The 16,552-nt window shown below is 34.0% G+C and overlaps 2 protein-coding genes across 2 annotated transcripts; one reads left to right on the top strand and one right to left on the bottom strand.

The window, feature by feature from the left end:
- The first annotated feature begins 1,988 nt into the window (after positions 1–1,988).
- LOC101247262 (serine/threonine-protein kinase WNK8) lies at positions 1,989–3,455 on the top strand. Its single transcript, XM_004248062.5, has one exon. The coding sequence runs from the start codon at positions 2,264–2,266 to the stop codon at positions 3,230–3,232; it is 969 nt and encodes a 322-aa protein (XP_004248110.1). The 5' UTR covers positions 1,989–2,263; the 3' UTR covers positions 3,233–3,455.
- Positions 3,456–3,619: 164 nt separating this feature from the next.
- Positions 3,620–15,055, bottom strand: LOC101246967 (putative DEAD-box ATP-dependent RNA helicase 29). Its single transcript, XM_004248061.5, has 11 exons — positions 14,575–15,055; positions 13,136–14,297; positions 12,988–13,042; positions 9,843–9,938; positions 8,435–8,480; positions 7,545–7,618; positions 7,341–7,393; positions 5,877–5,958; positions 5,735–5,791; positions 4,560–4,698; positions 3,620–4,234 (listed from the first exon to the last, which is right to left on the bottom strand). The coding sequence occupies exons 1-11, from the start codon at positions 14,936–14,938 to the stop codon at positions 4,005–4,007; spliced, it is 2,358 nt and encodes a 785-aa protein (XP_004248109.1). The 5' UTR covers positions 14,939–15,055; the 3' UTR covers positions 3,620–4,004.
- Between the last annotated feature and the right edge of the window lie 1,497 nt (positions 15,056–16,552).

The raw sequence follows: 16,552 nt of genomic DNA on the forward strand, positions 1-16,552 counted from the left end.
CTTAGGCAATCCTCCTCCCTTTGAGCTAGCTTTTGGGGTGTGAGTTAGACCTAAGACCTAATTTCACATGGTATCAGAGTAGGGCCCGTCTCACCCGATGTTGGGGTCCCCAAAAATTAAAATTGCCCACGGATCAGATGCTAAGCACTGGGCGCCTAAGACCTAATATCACAGTAAGTATAATTTTTATTATGATTTTGTTTTTCTTGAAAATAAAATAAAATAATGTATATTCAATTACTTAGATGATTTTTCTTTAACCTTCTATTGAGAAGAAGATAAGAAGTTAATAGCTTTTGTTTAAATGAAATTTTCTTGTTAGTAATTCACATAATTGATTTTCTTGCTATTACGTACTGATTTGAATTGAGGTAAGCAATATTTTTCATTCTAATTTTGTTTATTGTTTTTGTTAAAAATAAATAGTTTTTTATTATGGAAATAAAAACTAAAAGATTAGCTTTTATTGAGAACTTTAACCGAGCAATTTAGCTTTCTAAATGTTTTTAACTTTTGTTAGCGTTTTTATATTAATATTTTATTAAGATAAATGTTCATATTAGTTTATATTATTTTTTTGGCTAAGATCTATTTATTTAATTCGATGTTTAAATAAAGAATTTCTTGATAAGTAGTTCTCTTCGTAGTTATTAAATAATTAATTTTTTAACTACATTATTAATTTTCATGGTATAAACGATAGAAAAACTACAATTACGTTCTTTTATTTATTTTATTCAAGAGAAGTAGCAATTAAATTTGCAAACATATAAATGACTTAGACTTAAATTTTCATTTAGTTTTGAAACAAGAATATCATACGAGAATGTTGTATAAAAGTTATTTGATAATTATATATTTTACTGTCTCCGTTCATATAGAATTAATTGGGTAGAGGAGTGTTGGGGGGTGGGGGAACTATATTTCATTGAGAACAATTAAAAATAATAATTATAGTTAATATTAGTTGCGCGCAGATACGTATACTATTTATATATGACATGAACATTTTAATTTTTAAGTAATTAACTTTTTTGGTTCTACTTTTATTTTTATTTTTACTGATTTAATAAACATGTTAATTTTTTTTTAAAAAAAAAAATCATATAAAAAGTTTTTTCCCCCTCAAGAGCAATATCAAACTGGCTCTTAATTAATTTAACAAATTCCAGAATATTTATTTTTACTATAAAATAATTTCTAAATTGATTTTTTATGACAAGCTAATTTTTGCGTATGCACTAATAAAACTCCCCTATGCAGTAGCTCGCTAACGATATACCCGTTCCTATATAATAGTTCGTAAACCACATAAAATAAGTAACCCGTATTAGGCAAGTTCAACGCGACAAAATCAACAAGCCCCTTGCAACGAGCTCGACCTAGAAGACAAAATTCTTTGCTTTCAAGGGCAAGGAATTTCGAACTTGACACCTCCAACATGAAAATCTCAAACCAAAACCACTAGCCGCCTGAAGGATTATTTTTAATTTTAAAAAGAACCCTTGTTAATTAAATTCCATAATTCTTCTATCACTCTTTATTTTAAAAAAAAAAAGTTAACAAAGATGTTAATTAAATTCCACAATTCTTCTATCACTCTTTATTTTTTTAAAAGAAGTTAAAAGAAAGATGTTAATTAAATTCCATAATTCTTCTATCACTCTTTATTTTTTTTAAAAGAAGTTAAGAAAGATATTACTTTTTTACTTAAAACTTGTACTAGTGCTTAGTTAATTACCCTATCTTCTCGATTTCAATTTACGTAACACTTTTTATTTTCAAAAGTCAAATAATTTAAATTTAATCAGAAATTTACATATAAACCTTAAATATCTTTGAATTATAATTATATGCAAAACTGAAAAAAGATTATTTAAAAAGTCACAATATTTGACATTTCAAAATAATTATAAAATATATCAAAATTCATAATAATTTATTTTTTATTTAAATCTTAAAATAAGGGAGCGTATCTTTTTGACTATCCAAATCCGGATATAACTAGGAAACAGAAAAAGCCCTAATATTTATTGACCCGAATCTCGATTGGACTCGAATTAGGTTATTTCTCTCTATACAAATTTTTCTCATCAACTCTTTTGCTTCCTTCAGTTCAGATCAATGAAGAAATTCATGTGTTTTCAACCAAGTTTTTCATTGATGATGATGATGGATTCTTTCTCAGCTGCAATCGAACCTTTTTTTGAAAACCAGTAAGTTTTTTTTTCTGTTTTAATCTCTGTGTTTTCGACTTTTCGCGATGAATTGCGAGTTACGCAGAGTTGTAGAGAAATCTCCCTGTGGTAGGTTTGTTAGATACAGTGATATGTTGGGTGGAGGGGCTTATAAAGAAGTGTACATAGGGTATGATCGTGTTGAGCAAATTGAAATTGCTTGGAACCAAATTGTAGTAGAGGAAGCATTGGAAAACCCTGAGAATTTGTTCGCTGAGGGTATTTTGTTGAAATCGTTGAACCATGAAAGGATTATGAAGTGTTTCTGTTATTGGTTCGATCCCAAGTCCAAAACTCTTAACATGATTACAGAGTTATTCCCTTCGGGTAGCTTGAAGAAGTATCTCGCGAAGTCTGATGGTAATGATAATGGTGTTGGTGCTGATTTGGTGAGTATTAAAAATTGGGGCAGGCAGATTCTTGAAGGTTTGAGCTTTCTCCATTGCCAAAACCCTAAGATCATTCATCGAGATATTAAGTGTGACAATGTGTTTGTTGATTGTGGTGGGAAGGAAATTACTCTTGGAGATTTTGGGTTGGCGATTCGTGTTATGGAAGGTAAGTTGGTGAAGGAGAAAGAGACTAAAGGTACCCCGGAATTCATGGCTCCAGAGTGTTACGATGGAGAATACAACGAGTTGGTTGATATATATTCATTCGGGATGTGTCTTCTTGAGATGGTTACTGGTGAATATCCGTATCTGGAATGTAGCAGTGGGATTCAAATATTTAAGAAAGTTTACACTGGTGTAAAGCCTGCGTCTCTCGGAAAGGTGAAGGACTCTAGATTGAAAGATATTATTGAGAAGTGTATGCTTCCCATGTCTGTTAGGCCATCTGCAGAAGAGTTGCTGAAAGATCCATTCTTTTTATGCAACGATGGATCGTCAACATTGCAGGGTTGTGCTCCTGCTGCTGCTAGATTTGTAATTACTTATCCTTTGAGGGGATTTCATTGTTGTGCTAGGGATATTAGGAATTTATGTTTGGTGTGATGATCGGTATAGGATGAATCTCACGCGTTCTAGTTTTGGATTGATTGATTCTTTCTTAGAATAGTGAGCATTTTTTGTTTTTCCAAAATTCTTTGCTTATGTTAGAACAAGCAAATACATCTTGATATAGTCAAATCCTTAATATGTTATGTATCTTCTGAAACCATGATGTATAAGAGATGAGACCATTACTATGAGTTATGTTAAATTGTTTTTCTTTTAACTTTTATCAACAATGGTCTGCTTGATGTTGGTTTTATCAGTTTCTGTTAGCTATTGCAAGTTCTGTTAGTAAACAGTCTGAAAAATTTGATAGAAGTGCTGGCTAATCCATCCAGAGTCCAGACTATTTGACTGCATTTTAAAGCAGATCAAAGGGAAATTCAGTTCAGAAAGTTGAAAGCAGATGTAAATTATATTCCTAAACGAATAGTTAATCTGGTACAACTTTTCTATCAAAAGTACTTGTAGAGTTGTGCTATTTCACCTCTATAAAAAGCATGGAACCATTCGACAGAGAGAAGCTGGAAGTTTCATACACAGTATGTCCACAGGCGATGCTCCCACCGATAAATACTGTAAAAATGGCCGCCTATTGCATACCAAGCTGCACAAGTATACAATGGAAATTTCACTTTATTTCCACTGAATTATAAGAAAAGATAAGTCAACTCCTGTGAAAGAATGTTCCCTAGTGCTCTTCTGGATTTGCATGTGTAAAGCTTGCAAAATGGAGATCCCCGTCATGAGTAAATGAGTTGATAAGCTGGAATCAACCATGTCTTCCCTTACCCTTACCCTTTCCATTTCCCTTTTTGCCACCTTTGTAAGACTTTTTCCCCTTCTTGGTCTTCAAATATGATGCTCTTTGGGCCTTCTTCTCTCTTTCCTTTCGAACTTGATCAACATCTTTAATTTCTGATCGCACGTGGGCATTAGGTACTGACCTATTGTTTCTCCCACCTCTGAAATTTCTGCCACCACCTTGACCTCTAGGACCACCTATTCAAATAGCACAGGGTCACAACCATCAATAATGATCTCATTTTACTGAATGTAAGCAGATACTGTGTCAAACTACAAGCTTTCATTTGATTGAGACGACATAAGCTCACAGGATATATGAAACAAAATGAATTTGAACTTCCATCACCAAGGAAACAACATGGAGCAGCACAATAGCACATGTTTCCTAGGAGGAATGTAACCATAATATACTCTTGAATGCAGTGAGAGGGCCATCAAATATAACAAGAAATATGTAGAATTCATCACTAAACATAAACAATGTAAAAGTTCTCTTAGCAGAGGGGTTCCAAATCATTACCAGCTAAACTAGTTGATTGTGCAGCAGAATTCCCATCATTAGTTCCATTAAGAGATATTCTCTTGTGTGATTGGTCTTTCCACTTCTTGTATATCCCAGTTTTGTTGGTTTTCGCCTTAGAACCACTCTCTGTCTTTATCTGCACACCATTAACAAAAAGATGAAAAAAGCTTTGGAAAGCCGAGACCTGAAGACTTGAAAGCTTTGCGCAGTACAAGTCAAGAAAAACTCAATCCTATAATGCAACAAGGTCAAGTCAAATAAGAGCACATCATGGGAACCTATAATAGTGTCCAGATACAATCAAGGCTTACATCCTTATCATAGTAAGCAGAATCATAAGCCTTCACAAGGTGTTTGGTTTAAGCCCTTTCTTTTTCATTGTTTAGTTACACATAACAGATCAACTTCACAAAAGGTTTAAGGTATATAGGGGTAGTATTTTGGGCAAGCATGATTTCAAATCATCTCCCCACCTTATACAGAAATCATGATGCATCAAATATCATATACAGTTCAAAGATGAAATCCTGACTGGAAATAACCAAAACAGTATCAACCTTCCAAGTTATTCTATAGGTTATGTCCTCTAGTTGATACATAAAAAGATTTAACTTCACAAAAAAAGAAAACAAAAAAAAACTATCTTAGTCTCCTACATGTCCAAGAGAAAGTGAATACCAAAGAAAATGCACTGAGACCCATCTAACTCCATACTCTGAAGTCCTTAGAGCTACTTAGACTACGATGAAATTTAACGCAATTATTATATTTCAGTTAGATAAAGCGTTCAAAATGATACCGGGGGGGGGGGGGGGGGGGGGGGCATTAAACTTGAAATAACAAGTTGCACTTTTTCTGCCTGAGCTCTCCGATCAAACAATCCCTTCAGCATGTGTTAGGTGGGCCTTTTAATTTGCAAATGACAAGTTCCAATATTTTATTTCATTTCCTCAGCATTAGTAGAGATTTTCATTATGAGGAGAATGAATATATTTTAACGTATCAAATACAAAGTTATTATGGGAAGGGGGTGACACATCTTTCAGTGCTCACAACATGAAAAGTAGGCTTGTTTGTACTCTCCTGCCACACTTCAAAGAAACTAGATGTTCTATTCATCAAGCTTGCTGGTCCAGACAAAATGACATGCAAGGGCTAAAAAAAAAAAGTACCTTCCCACTAGCTGTAACACGATCTCCATTGTTGAGCTTGATGTATTTCTTGCTCCTCTGTGTTCAGAACATGCAATTAGCTTTCTAGAGAAAAAACTACTCATTAAAAGAAAAAGGCAGCGTCACTTTCAATTATAAGTACCTTATCCCAATGATATGAAACTTTTTGTTTCTGCAACCCATTCTTGTCATCAGCTACCAAATCTAGAACAGCAGCATCCAACCTAATTTGTGCAAAATGCCAAAAATAAACAATGTCAATAAATGTTAGTATGGTGGGCGTCTCAAGTCCTGATAAAGGAGAAGTGTCGCATTAGGTTGATTGCAAAACTAGTCAATTTAGGATGAATCTTCAATTCTTCGCAATACTGAATACACATGTAGGCAGTTTGAAGCAAACAAACTGCTGTATTAGAAAATTCTCCTTTTCATTCATCGTTACATACAGAAGAATTTATTTCAAGATATTAAACATGAAACTGGAAAATTTTCTGACGTATTATGATAGCTCCATGGACAAAAATGAAGCTTTGGATGCACCAAAAAGGTCATTCACAAGGTCTCAAGCTAAGGAGATACAAGCTAAGGTTGTTGAGATATCATGGGACAACAAGAAGATGCTTTATTGGGGAAGAACCAAAGATCTCAAGACTTGTGGAGAAAATCTGGCCAAGTTCTCCACTTGTTTCATGGTCCAAGTCCAAGATGAAGAAGATTGGATCCCATAAAGTGCCCCAAATTGACTCCTAAGGAGGGCTTTAAGAGGAGCCAAAAGCACGACCAATTGCAAGTTACCAATTTCAAAATAAAAAACACGACCTGCTCACGTCATTGTGTGTTTCTTGGTCAAAGAGGCATGTGTTTTGATGACCATCCGCCATTACTTCACTTATTTTAGTTTGTGGGAAGTGTGAAATCAATGCTACATGTACTCCATGTTTTCCTAGACAAAGTTCCCATTTTTTTTCCTAGTTAGGTTTTATAACTTTTCCTAAAGGACTTGTTGTTCAAAATAGTATAGGATTTGATCTCTTAGCCCTGTAGGACTTTTCAAGAAAATAACCCCCACCCCTTGAGTTGATTTTGGAAGGTTGAAGAATGAATCCAGGAGTAGCCACTACAAGAGTTCAAAGGAAAGTCCTCTTAGTTCAATTGATTATACTTTCTGTTGAAAGTAACAAAAAGAACACCCCTATATATAGGGGTCAGGGAAAAAGAACACCCCTATATATAGGGGTCAGGGGTGTGAACCTATTCCATTGGCAAATTGTTGTTGCTAGGAATCAATTAAGAGTGAGTCTAGGGTTATCTTGAAGTTCAAGATTCATTCTTACGTTTCTTGATCCGTTTCAAATTCCATCTATATGTTTCTGTTCTTGTTTTTATTTAGCTTCCACACATTCTTACCTTTATTGATTCTATATTGTACTCTTAACGTGATTGCTGGCATATTATGCTGTATTAGCAGTTCTAAGCTAAACATTAACTTATGATCTTCAACCATAAACACATGAGAACGCAGAAGAAACAACTTCAAGACATGTAACATTAAACTTCTATCTTCCATGCTAATATGTATAATAGGTGAAACAATAGTGAAGCTTACCTTTTTGATTCAAAACCATGGTTTCCCCTCACGGAGAGTCCAGCCTCAAAATGCTGCCAGCAGCAGGATACAAGTTAGATTAGTCACTCCATAAATAAAAAAACATGAAAAGTGTAAGACTCCCAAGCAGGAAGTGAAAAATCCACAGAACACTAAGAATCACATGATTACTGACAATTTCCTAGTTCAGGGTTAATTATTTACCTGATTTGTTGGCACCGCACTTATGAAGTACTCTTCGTCTTTAAAAATCTTTGCTTTCCTTTTAGAACCAGAAACTGTCCAAGTACAAAAGAACAAATCAACAGAAGACCAAATTAATATGAATATTATATCTGCAAAAGAAACAAATAAGCAAACTAATACTGTTCTTTTTCCTCATCTAGACCTAACAGTTTTTTTCTTTTCATTTTCTTTTTGATACCGCAGACATAGGCCCCCTCAAACCAATACCACTCCTCGAGTATCCAACAATACTTTATTCCAATTGCTCCCTTGGTGACTTGAACCTCGAAACTCATGGATTGAAGTGACGCACTTTCTAATAGATATCCCTCCTCACCTTTAAACCTTACAATCATAATTGAGTGTGTTCTATTATTATATTTAAATGATAACTGTGAGTACTTATTCTATGTCCCATTAATGGACTGTGAGTGTTTTTTTAAATGATAACTGTGAGGTATTTCATCCTCAGTTAACTGAGAGTAGTTTAATTGAATGAAATACTCACAGTTTTACACCAATGGGCATGTTGGAAAAGTAAGAAATAGGATCATTCTCTCTACTCTAAAAATACGTTGAAAACCAAACTTGGTTGTTTGGGTTACTGTCAAGATCTTACACAAGAATCCAGAATATGAACAATAAGGTGATATATTGATTACATAAACAGTTTTATCTTTCTTCATCTAAATGGTGCTCTGTCTTTTTAAGTCCACTCCATTTGATGAATGGGGAACAATATGTTCAAAATCAAATTATAACAGAGCTCATAACTACACATCTGCCTATTCAATACATCATGTATCAATATGTCTAAATAGATGATTTAATGAGACAACCACAAAAACAAAGAGCGAACGAGGACACACCTTGTTTGTCCTTCCTTTTTGAAGGAGTGGGATCAAAATCATCTTCCTGCAATAGAATAGAAACAAAATTCAAATGAACACATTTAATCACCATTTGCAAATTATAAGACCAAATCATATGCTGAGAAGGATTCTTATAACATCATATCAAATAATTTGAAGATAACTCCTCTCCACAAAAAGATAGCTGAAGACAGAACTTCCAACAACTAAACAGTGCCAGCTGCACCATGACGCCATGTCACTTCCCCCAAATACAAGCATGCTTGTTCAGGCAAAGCAAAAAATCACTGTTCTATGGCACTAATCTTCTACTCAGGATACTCTCTTTTTTTTTGGGTACTAAGTTGTATTAGAAAAGCATCATGAAATTTCAGGATACTTTTCAATATATCCACAATTTTGTAGCCTAACAACTCACTCATATTGACTTTTCAGTGAGCATGTGATTTTCTTTCCCTGACCTTTGGTTTCTGTGTTTGACCCATCTTCACATCCATGCATGCCATATCAGCTGGACCATGACACCATGTCCATTCCTCCAAATACAAGCATGCTTGTTCAGGCCAAGCAAAAAAATCACTGTTCTACGGCACTAATCTTCTACTCAGGATACTCTCTCTTTTTTTTTTTTTGTAGCAAGTTGTATTAGAAAGGCATCAAGAAGATACATAAAATCTCAGGATACTTTTCAATATATTATAAATTTTGTAGCCTAAGCATCAGTATTATAACTCACTTATTGACTTTTCAGTGAGCATGTGATTTTCCCTGTCTTTTGGTTTCTGTGTTAGACCCATTTGCAAATCCATGTCTGCCATATCCACATTCTTATTTGAAAATGAAAAAAAATCAAGTAAAAGAAAGAAACTACAGTACCCACCAGGATGCTTTTATTAGAGTGAAGGATATCTTTGCAAAAACTAAGACAAAGAAACCACAACGACTCCCACACACTCCAGCTCATTTTGAACTTTGTACCAAAGAAAATAGCATAAAATGAAGGCATACACCCATCAGGAAAAGAATAAGAGTCTGCAGATATTAAACAACTTTTAATACTAACTATTTGACAAGTAACACCCATGTGTTCTTCACCAGGTTAAGGTTTGTGGTTTAACTGGAAATGAAACAACGCATGTTGCGTATATACATGTTCCATTGTGAAAGTTGTGCAGCACCTAAACTTGGTAAACAAAGGGCATATCATTCCATAATGCAGGAATTTCAAGAGAGTATCTAGGTTCTAAGTCAAAATTTTCAGAAGTTACCAGCATCTAAGAATATCGTGTTACAGACCCATAGAATACCCTGTCCTTTTAGATTTCCTGTCTGTATTATGAAAGCAACTAGAGAGCACACCCAAAGAACATCTAAACAAAAAATCATACACAAAAAGGAGCTTCACCTTTGAAGCGGGAACACTCGAGCGCTGTTGACGAACTTTATTAATGACCTCCTCATGAATAGCTCTTTTCATCTTCATCACATCAACCCATTGATTCTGCATGGGTTATCCAAAATATTAATTAAGAATCACCTCTAAGACATCCTTGGGAATGGGGAAGAACAATGTGCAAGTTGACTAAGAATTCCAGTAACATATAAGTTCCGAAGACATGATGGAAAATATATATCTAACTGGAAATCTTGGAATACATTACCTTTGGTACTACATATACTCCAGAATTAAGCTTTTAACTACTTTTGACATAATGCACCTCAATGTAATAAGAACACAATATTTCATGTTAAATAAATACAATATAAAATTTCATATGCATTCACTCTTCAATTACTCAATGTTGATTACCTTTTTAATTTACCAGCAGTTCAAATTTTACACATTCTTTAACCCTCACTCCCTAATATTATTTATTTTTTTAATGACTCTGGTGTCCGGGCCAGCTTTCACGCACCTCAACTAATTTCAAGGGATACCTGCCACCTCCCACGAGCTTTACATACTAGGTTACTTTCCACCAAGGGTAGGACAGATGGGAAGAATCGCCTAGTGTTTTTGTTTCCACCTAAGACCTCATGGTTCTCAACCACTTCATTGACCAGTAGGGTGTCACCCTTGGGTCTCACTGACTCCCTAAATTTATTAAGTTTCTATGTTTAAGGCCTTTAGCAGCCAATTCATGCTTTGATTTAACAGTTACTTCCCAACTACACACAGAATAGAGTTTATAATTTATTGAGGTTTATTCCACAATAATGAAGAAGGCATTTTCTAGAGGTAGGTTCCTATATATTGTAACTGTATACAGTGAGGAAAAGACCATTCTAGAAATGGTCAAATTTTGCTCCATAACCATAAGTACGTATAAAATGGAGGCGAGAAAAGGTGTTCGCGGGAGTACATTATATGTTTTAATGTCAAGATTCAGGGTCTTGAAAAAGAATTACAACGCTGTGCATGTATTTGTACCAACTAGTTAAACCTTCTATTTGACTCTCTACTTGAAGGGCTAAGAAACTCCTTTAGCTCAATAATGAAAGTTAGGGTCGATCGGAGGAGGCCTTACCTCTTAGATGATCCAAGCAAGTCATTAAGCTATTGGATAGATCCTCCTAACTGTAGTTACTTAAGGTCGAGTACTAGACGGGTGAGGCCCAAAGTTATTATAGGTTTCCACTTGAGCTTTCCGTGGCAAAGCAAGTCTACAAGCCACTGCAGTGAAGTTATAGGTCTGATTTCTTTCTCGTATTGAGATCTTAGAATGCTATACGCAGCCCTTTTTTTACTTGGAGTCTAAACAAGCACCTTGAAAAACTCTTCATGTTTTTACTAGAATAATCCTGTCCAATTTTCCTCTAGTTCACATGACTGCTTGTTTAATCTATCTAGCCTTCTATATAATTGTTGTGAACTTGCTTCATTCATGACTTGCAAAAAAAAAATTATGCATGTCTCAACTGTAGTTTCTATTTGCTTATTTGTCTATTTCATGGAAGAGAGAAACAAAAATGTAACAGGTGCATGCAGTTTCAATTACTACTATTGTTGAAATTCATACTTGGAAAATACACAGAGAGCATTATATGGAATTGATAGCAAACGAAAAGAAAGAAATGTGGTTATAAAGATAAACATAGGCATTTGAGGTCGGATAAATTTGACCGAAGGAAGCAAACAAAATTAATTTGCCGTGGATAGTATGCAACTACCTAAACAACATATTTAACATTTTTTTAGAGATAAAGAGTCTTCAGTGGAAGTATGAAGCCGACTTTATGATCTTATTTTATTCTAAATTTTCGCTATCGCACTTTTATAACAATCTAGGAGCTACCCTTCCTTACATGTGATACGTAGAGGTGTAAGATTTGTTCTTTGTAGTTGATTTCTTCATGTCTAGTTGTATCTCTTCTTGAATACTTTAGTTTGATTTGAAGCCAAACATCTCAAATTAATTTTTAGCCCTTAAATTGTAATTATGTCTTCATCTTTATCACAAAAATTGAGCATTTCTTTGTTCCTTACGATTCTGAATAAGTTGTTTTGAAAATATAAAGTTTGTGATGTATGTTTAAGCAAGGTTATCTGAAACTAAAAGGAACTATTGGGAAAGGAACTGTCTTTAAGACTTAAATATACAATTAGAATCTGAATAAGAGGCTTAAACTATAAGAAGAAACAACTGTTTCCAATTTGTAAAACGTGGTTAGGATAACATGTTACCCGTTGCTCTCAATTATCAAAGTGATCGACTTTCTTAATTGCAAAGTCAAACTTATTTTTCCCATTGAGAAACTGTATCAGCCTCTGAGGAACTTTGCACTTCACATCACCCCTTTGTGTTCATTTTATCTAATTAATACTTTTTTGCTTCATATATGCAGAGCATCTCTACCTCCCCGAGGTAGTGGTAAGCTCTACGTTCACTCTACCCTCCCCAGACCCCACTTAATGGGACTTCACTGGGTGTGTTGTTTGTTATTCATAAGTAGAGTTTTTTATGTCAAGAATATAGTTTTCTGTGTGCAATTTTTAAGTTTTGTGTTGTTGAATATGTACAAAAACAAAGGACTTCAATTTTTCAACATTTCTAGCCACTTCATTAAGAAAAACATTTCTAGCCAACATAAGCTGAACGAATTACATACACAAGATGATATATATTTTAATTTATTTTTGAAACTGGTAATGGTGTATACAAGATGATATACATATCAACAATTAATGATGAACATGTGACCAATCAATTTTGTTTGCGTTTTCGAGGATTTCTACTGGGTCTGGTTCCTTTGTTAACTAATAAGATTAACTTTCATCATTTTCAGTACGTAGAATTATTTCTTTAACTTCCATTTTATAACTCAAAAAGATTCTTTAATAATATTATGTGATTTTAAGAAGTTTATATTCATTGATATGGGGTATGTGTGCACGTGTCCAGATACTAGTCAGAGAACATGATGTGTTAGCCAATAGGAGAATAAACACAAGCTGCATTCAAAAGAGACCATATATTATAAAAGGAATCTGAAGTTCTCCATTTTCTAGTTGACATAATAGCAGCTAACATAAAAGATAAGAAGTTTACTTGTTTTTTTGACTTAGCGGCTTCACCTTCAGCTTCCAGGATTGTCTGCTTAGGTCTATAACAAGATATAATGTTAAAGAACAGAAATAATATCATTCCTCCATGGACAACATAACAATCAAAAATATAAAAGGACTTGTAGAATAACCTGAAGGCCTTCAAGCGTTCAGAAAAGGCCATTGCTGATAATTCATTACCACGGAGGTCATTTTTGAACATTGGATGCAACCCTTCGCGGGGTAGGTCTTTTACTCTTTTAATGGACTCTTTAGAAGGCTTTGATTTTGTCTTTGAGTACAACCCAAATGCTTTCGTACATGGCCTTTGCAGAGTTTCTAATTCAGTTGAATGATCAATGATTTCCCGAACTCTATCTGAGAGGAGATCTAGAACAGTTTGTGGAAAACGTCCATAGACAGTTTCTCCATTGGCAACTGCTTGATCTATTTTGGACAGGACTCCATCCACATCTTGTAAAACCTCTTCCTCAGTTGGTGCAGCCCTGATTGGTTTAGATAGAAAGAGATGAAGATCTAACAAATAAGCCATGTCGTCGGATGTGACAAGAGAATATGCAGTGCCAATACGACCAGCCCTTGCAGCTCGCCCAACTCGATGAACAAAAAGTTTAGGTTTGGTAGGAAAATCAAAGTTGATAACATTATCAAGCAGTGGAATATCAATTCCTCTAGCAGCCACATCCGTCACAATGAGCACCATGGTTTTTCTTGCTCTAAATCTAGAAACATGAATTTTGCGAGCATCGTGATCCATATCACCATAACAAACAGAAGCTTCAATGCCCTCTTCTCTTAAAAGAATGTTGAGGAACTCAACGTGATACTTGGTGGAAACAAAAACTATAGTCTGCTGATCAGAAGTTATTTGTTCACGAATCAGATACAGAAGTGCAGCATGCTTCTCCTCCTGTCTTACAGTGAAAAATGCAACCTTCAAGTCTGGACTTATCTTTGTATCCAAATCAAGCCTCACAAGCTGAGGGTCTCGAAGCCCAGCCTTAGCAAATTCAGCAAGGGCACTGGGTAAAGTTGCACTAAAAAGCAGAGTCTGGCGGTTCTCACCTAGATGGGTGAGAATTCTATGCAATTGCTCAGCAAAACCCATGCTAAACAAACAATCAGCTTCATCAAAAACAACATATTCCACAGTGCGCAGTGACATATCATCAACCTCAGATAAATGGTGCATGAGCCGACCAGGAGTTGCAATTATAATATCAGGACTTTGTGCCAATTCTTCAAACTGGCTTTCCATACTATCACCACCAACCAACAAACTAACCCTAATATCTGCATCAAGGATTAAAAAAAAAATCAGCTTTTACCATTTGAGGCTACAGGTAATTGACTAAAACTCATGGCACCAACACAAAAAGAGGTAATTCTAACAATCTTCCCTCCTTTCTTCTGTTACATCACACAAAATGGGGACTTTTAGTCCTTAACCGAAGTATGTATTTAACAATACTATACAAAATATTAAACCATTTAAGTAACAATAAAAACAAGCATTGTATAGGTAATAATTATCCAAACAAGACGAAGACGAGAGGAAAAAGCAAAGCACCTGTGAATCGGCCAAGTTCTTTGGTAAACTTAAGCGTTTGAAGCGCCAAATCCCTAGTTGGAGAAAGAATTAGAGCTCTAACACCAGCTTGAGGCACATGCTGCTTCAATTTCTCAAGCATAGGCACAAGGAAAGCCGCCGTTTTACCAGAACCAGTACGGGCCATAGCAACAACATCGAATCCAGAGAGTATAAGTGGCATTGTCTTACGCTGAATAGGCGTAGGAACTCTATAACCTTTTCGTTTGATTCCTCTGAAGATATTAGAGCTTAAACCTAATGACTCAAATCCTCCTGATTTTGCCTTCTTCTTCTGCTTCTCTCTACGTTTAAGCTCCGCTTTGGAGCTAACCAGAATCGCCATTGGAGAGTTGGAAGCGAAGAAAGTTTTGGTGGCTCACTGAAGAAAAGAATGAACAGAGGGTTTTTGGACCTAATTCCCTGGGTTTTGTAATTTACAATTTTATCATTCTTTTAAATTTTATAATTTTTTTGAGCTTAATCCTAGTTTGCCCTATTAAAGGCAACAATAAAACAAGAGTTAAAATGTAAAACATGGACTCTTAATTTTAATTACCATCATCGTGTTATCAATCACTATAATCGATTAGTATAGAGCTATTATTCATTGTCATTATCAGTTATCACCATCAATATAACTAATGCTTACTATGACACGTTTATCACTACAACTATCATAAACCATCACATATTATCACCGTTAATATGTCAATTACTAACATCAATAAACTTCACTTGTTAATATGGCTCCTTCAGTATCACGTCAATCAATACAATATCAACCACATATATCATAAAAGGCTAAAAAAATACTTCAATAGATCATATACACCCTTAAAATTATATTTTGCTAAAAAATACTCTTTCGTTAAAATTTTGAGTCACATTTATCCTTAAATATTAACGAAAGTTCATATACCGCATGGCCTAAAATCCTTTGTATTATTAGTTTACATAAATTGAATAATAGAATTTTGTAAGACTATTATAAAGATTTGTTACACTTTATTTTTTTGGGTCCAGATTTCATTTGTTCGATTTTGGTTGTAGCCATTTGCATCTTAGTACTATGAGTGGTAATCACAATTATTATGGACCAAAATAAATGCTTGGAATCATTTTAGTACTTAGATTCCTATGTGATATGATAGAGGCAGCAATATAGGACAAAAAATAAAGGGATAAATAAGAAATTTTTAAGTAAACGCAAAAAAAAATAAAAAAATTACATGTTTTAATCGAATATTGAGAATAAAATTTGATGTGAACTCACATTAATTGACATTCAAAGTGGATATCAATTTTTAAGGTGAATTTCTTAAAAAGTATCGTAATTATGGCGAATCAAAGGAGTTTTAATTTTTATAAGGAATATAACTTTTTAAAAATATTTTGAGTTATTATATTATACCCATCATTTCTTTTCTGTATCACTCTTTTTCTTAGTCAATTCAGAAAAGAATAACATGTTTGTAATGTTTACTAATAATTTAACTATATCATAGACTTGTTAAGTAGTTGGTTAAAATCGATAAAATGATAAGTACTCTTTCATCTTTAATCAACAATCTCGAATTCGAGTTCATCTTGATACAAAGTCATCTTTGATAAAAAAAAATGTTCTATCCGAAATATAGAACTTAGAATGTTTTATCCTCAATAAGTCCTTTTGAGAACTTATCACTTTACTCCGATCTGTTAGTTTATTTTTTTATTAAAAAAAATATTTGATTATAAAATACTCATTTTACTTTTAATGAAATATTTTTTATAATCACACCTTATATTATATCATAAGTTCTAAAAAAAATTATTTCTTAAGCATTGCACCCAATCAAATACCTTCACAACAAATTAAAACGAAAGAAACATTATTTATAATATCTTGTTCAAATATATATATATATATATATATATATATATTATTAAAAGAATATTAAATTCACATAACATTAAT

This window comes from Solanum lycopersicum, chromosome 10 (assembly GCF_036512215.1).
Source record: "Solanum lycopersicum chromosome 10, SLM_r2.1".
Classification (NCBI taxonomy): domain Eukaryota; kingdom Viridiplantae; phylum Streptophyta; class Magnoliopsida; order Solanales; family Solanaceae; genus Solanum; species Solanum lycopersicum.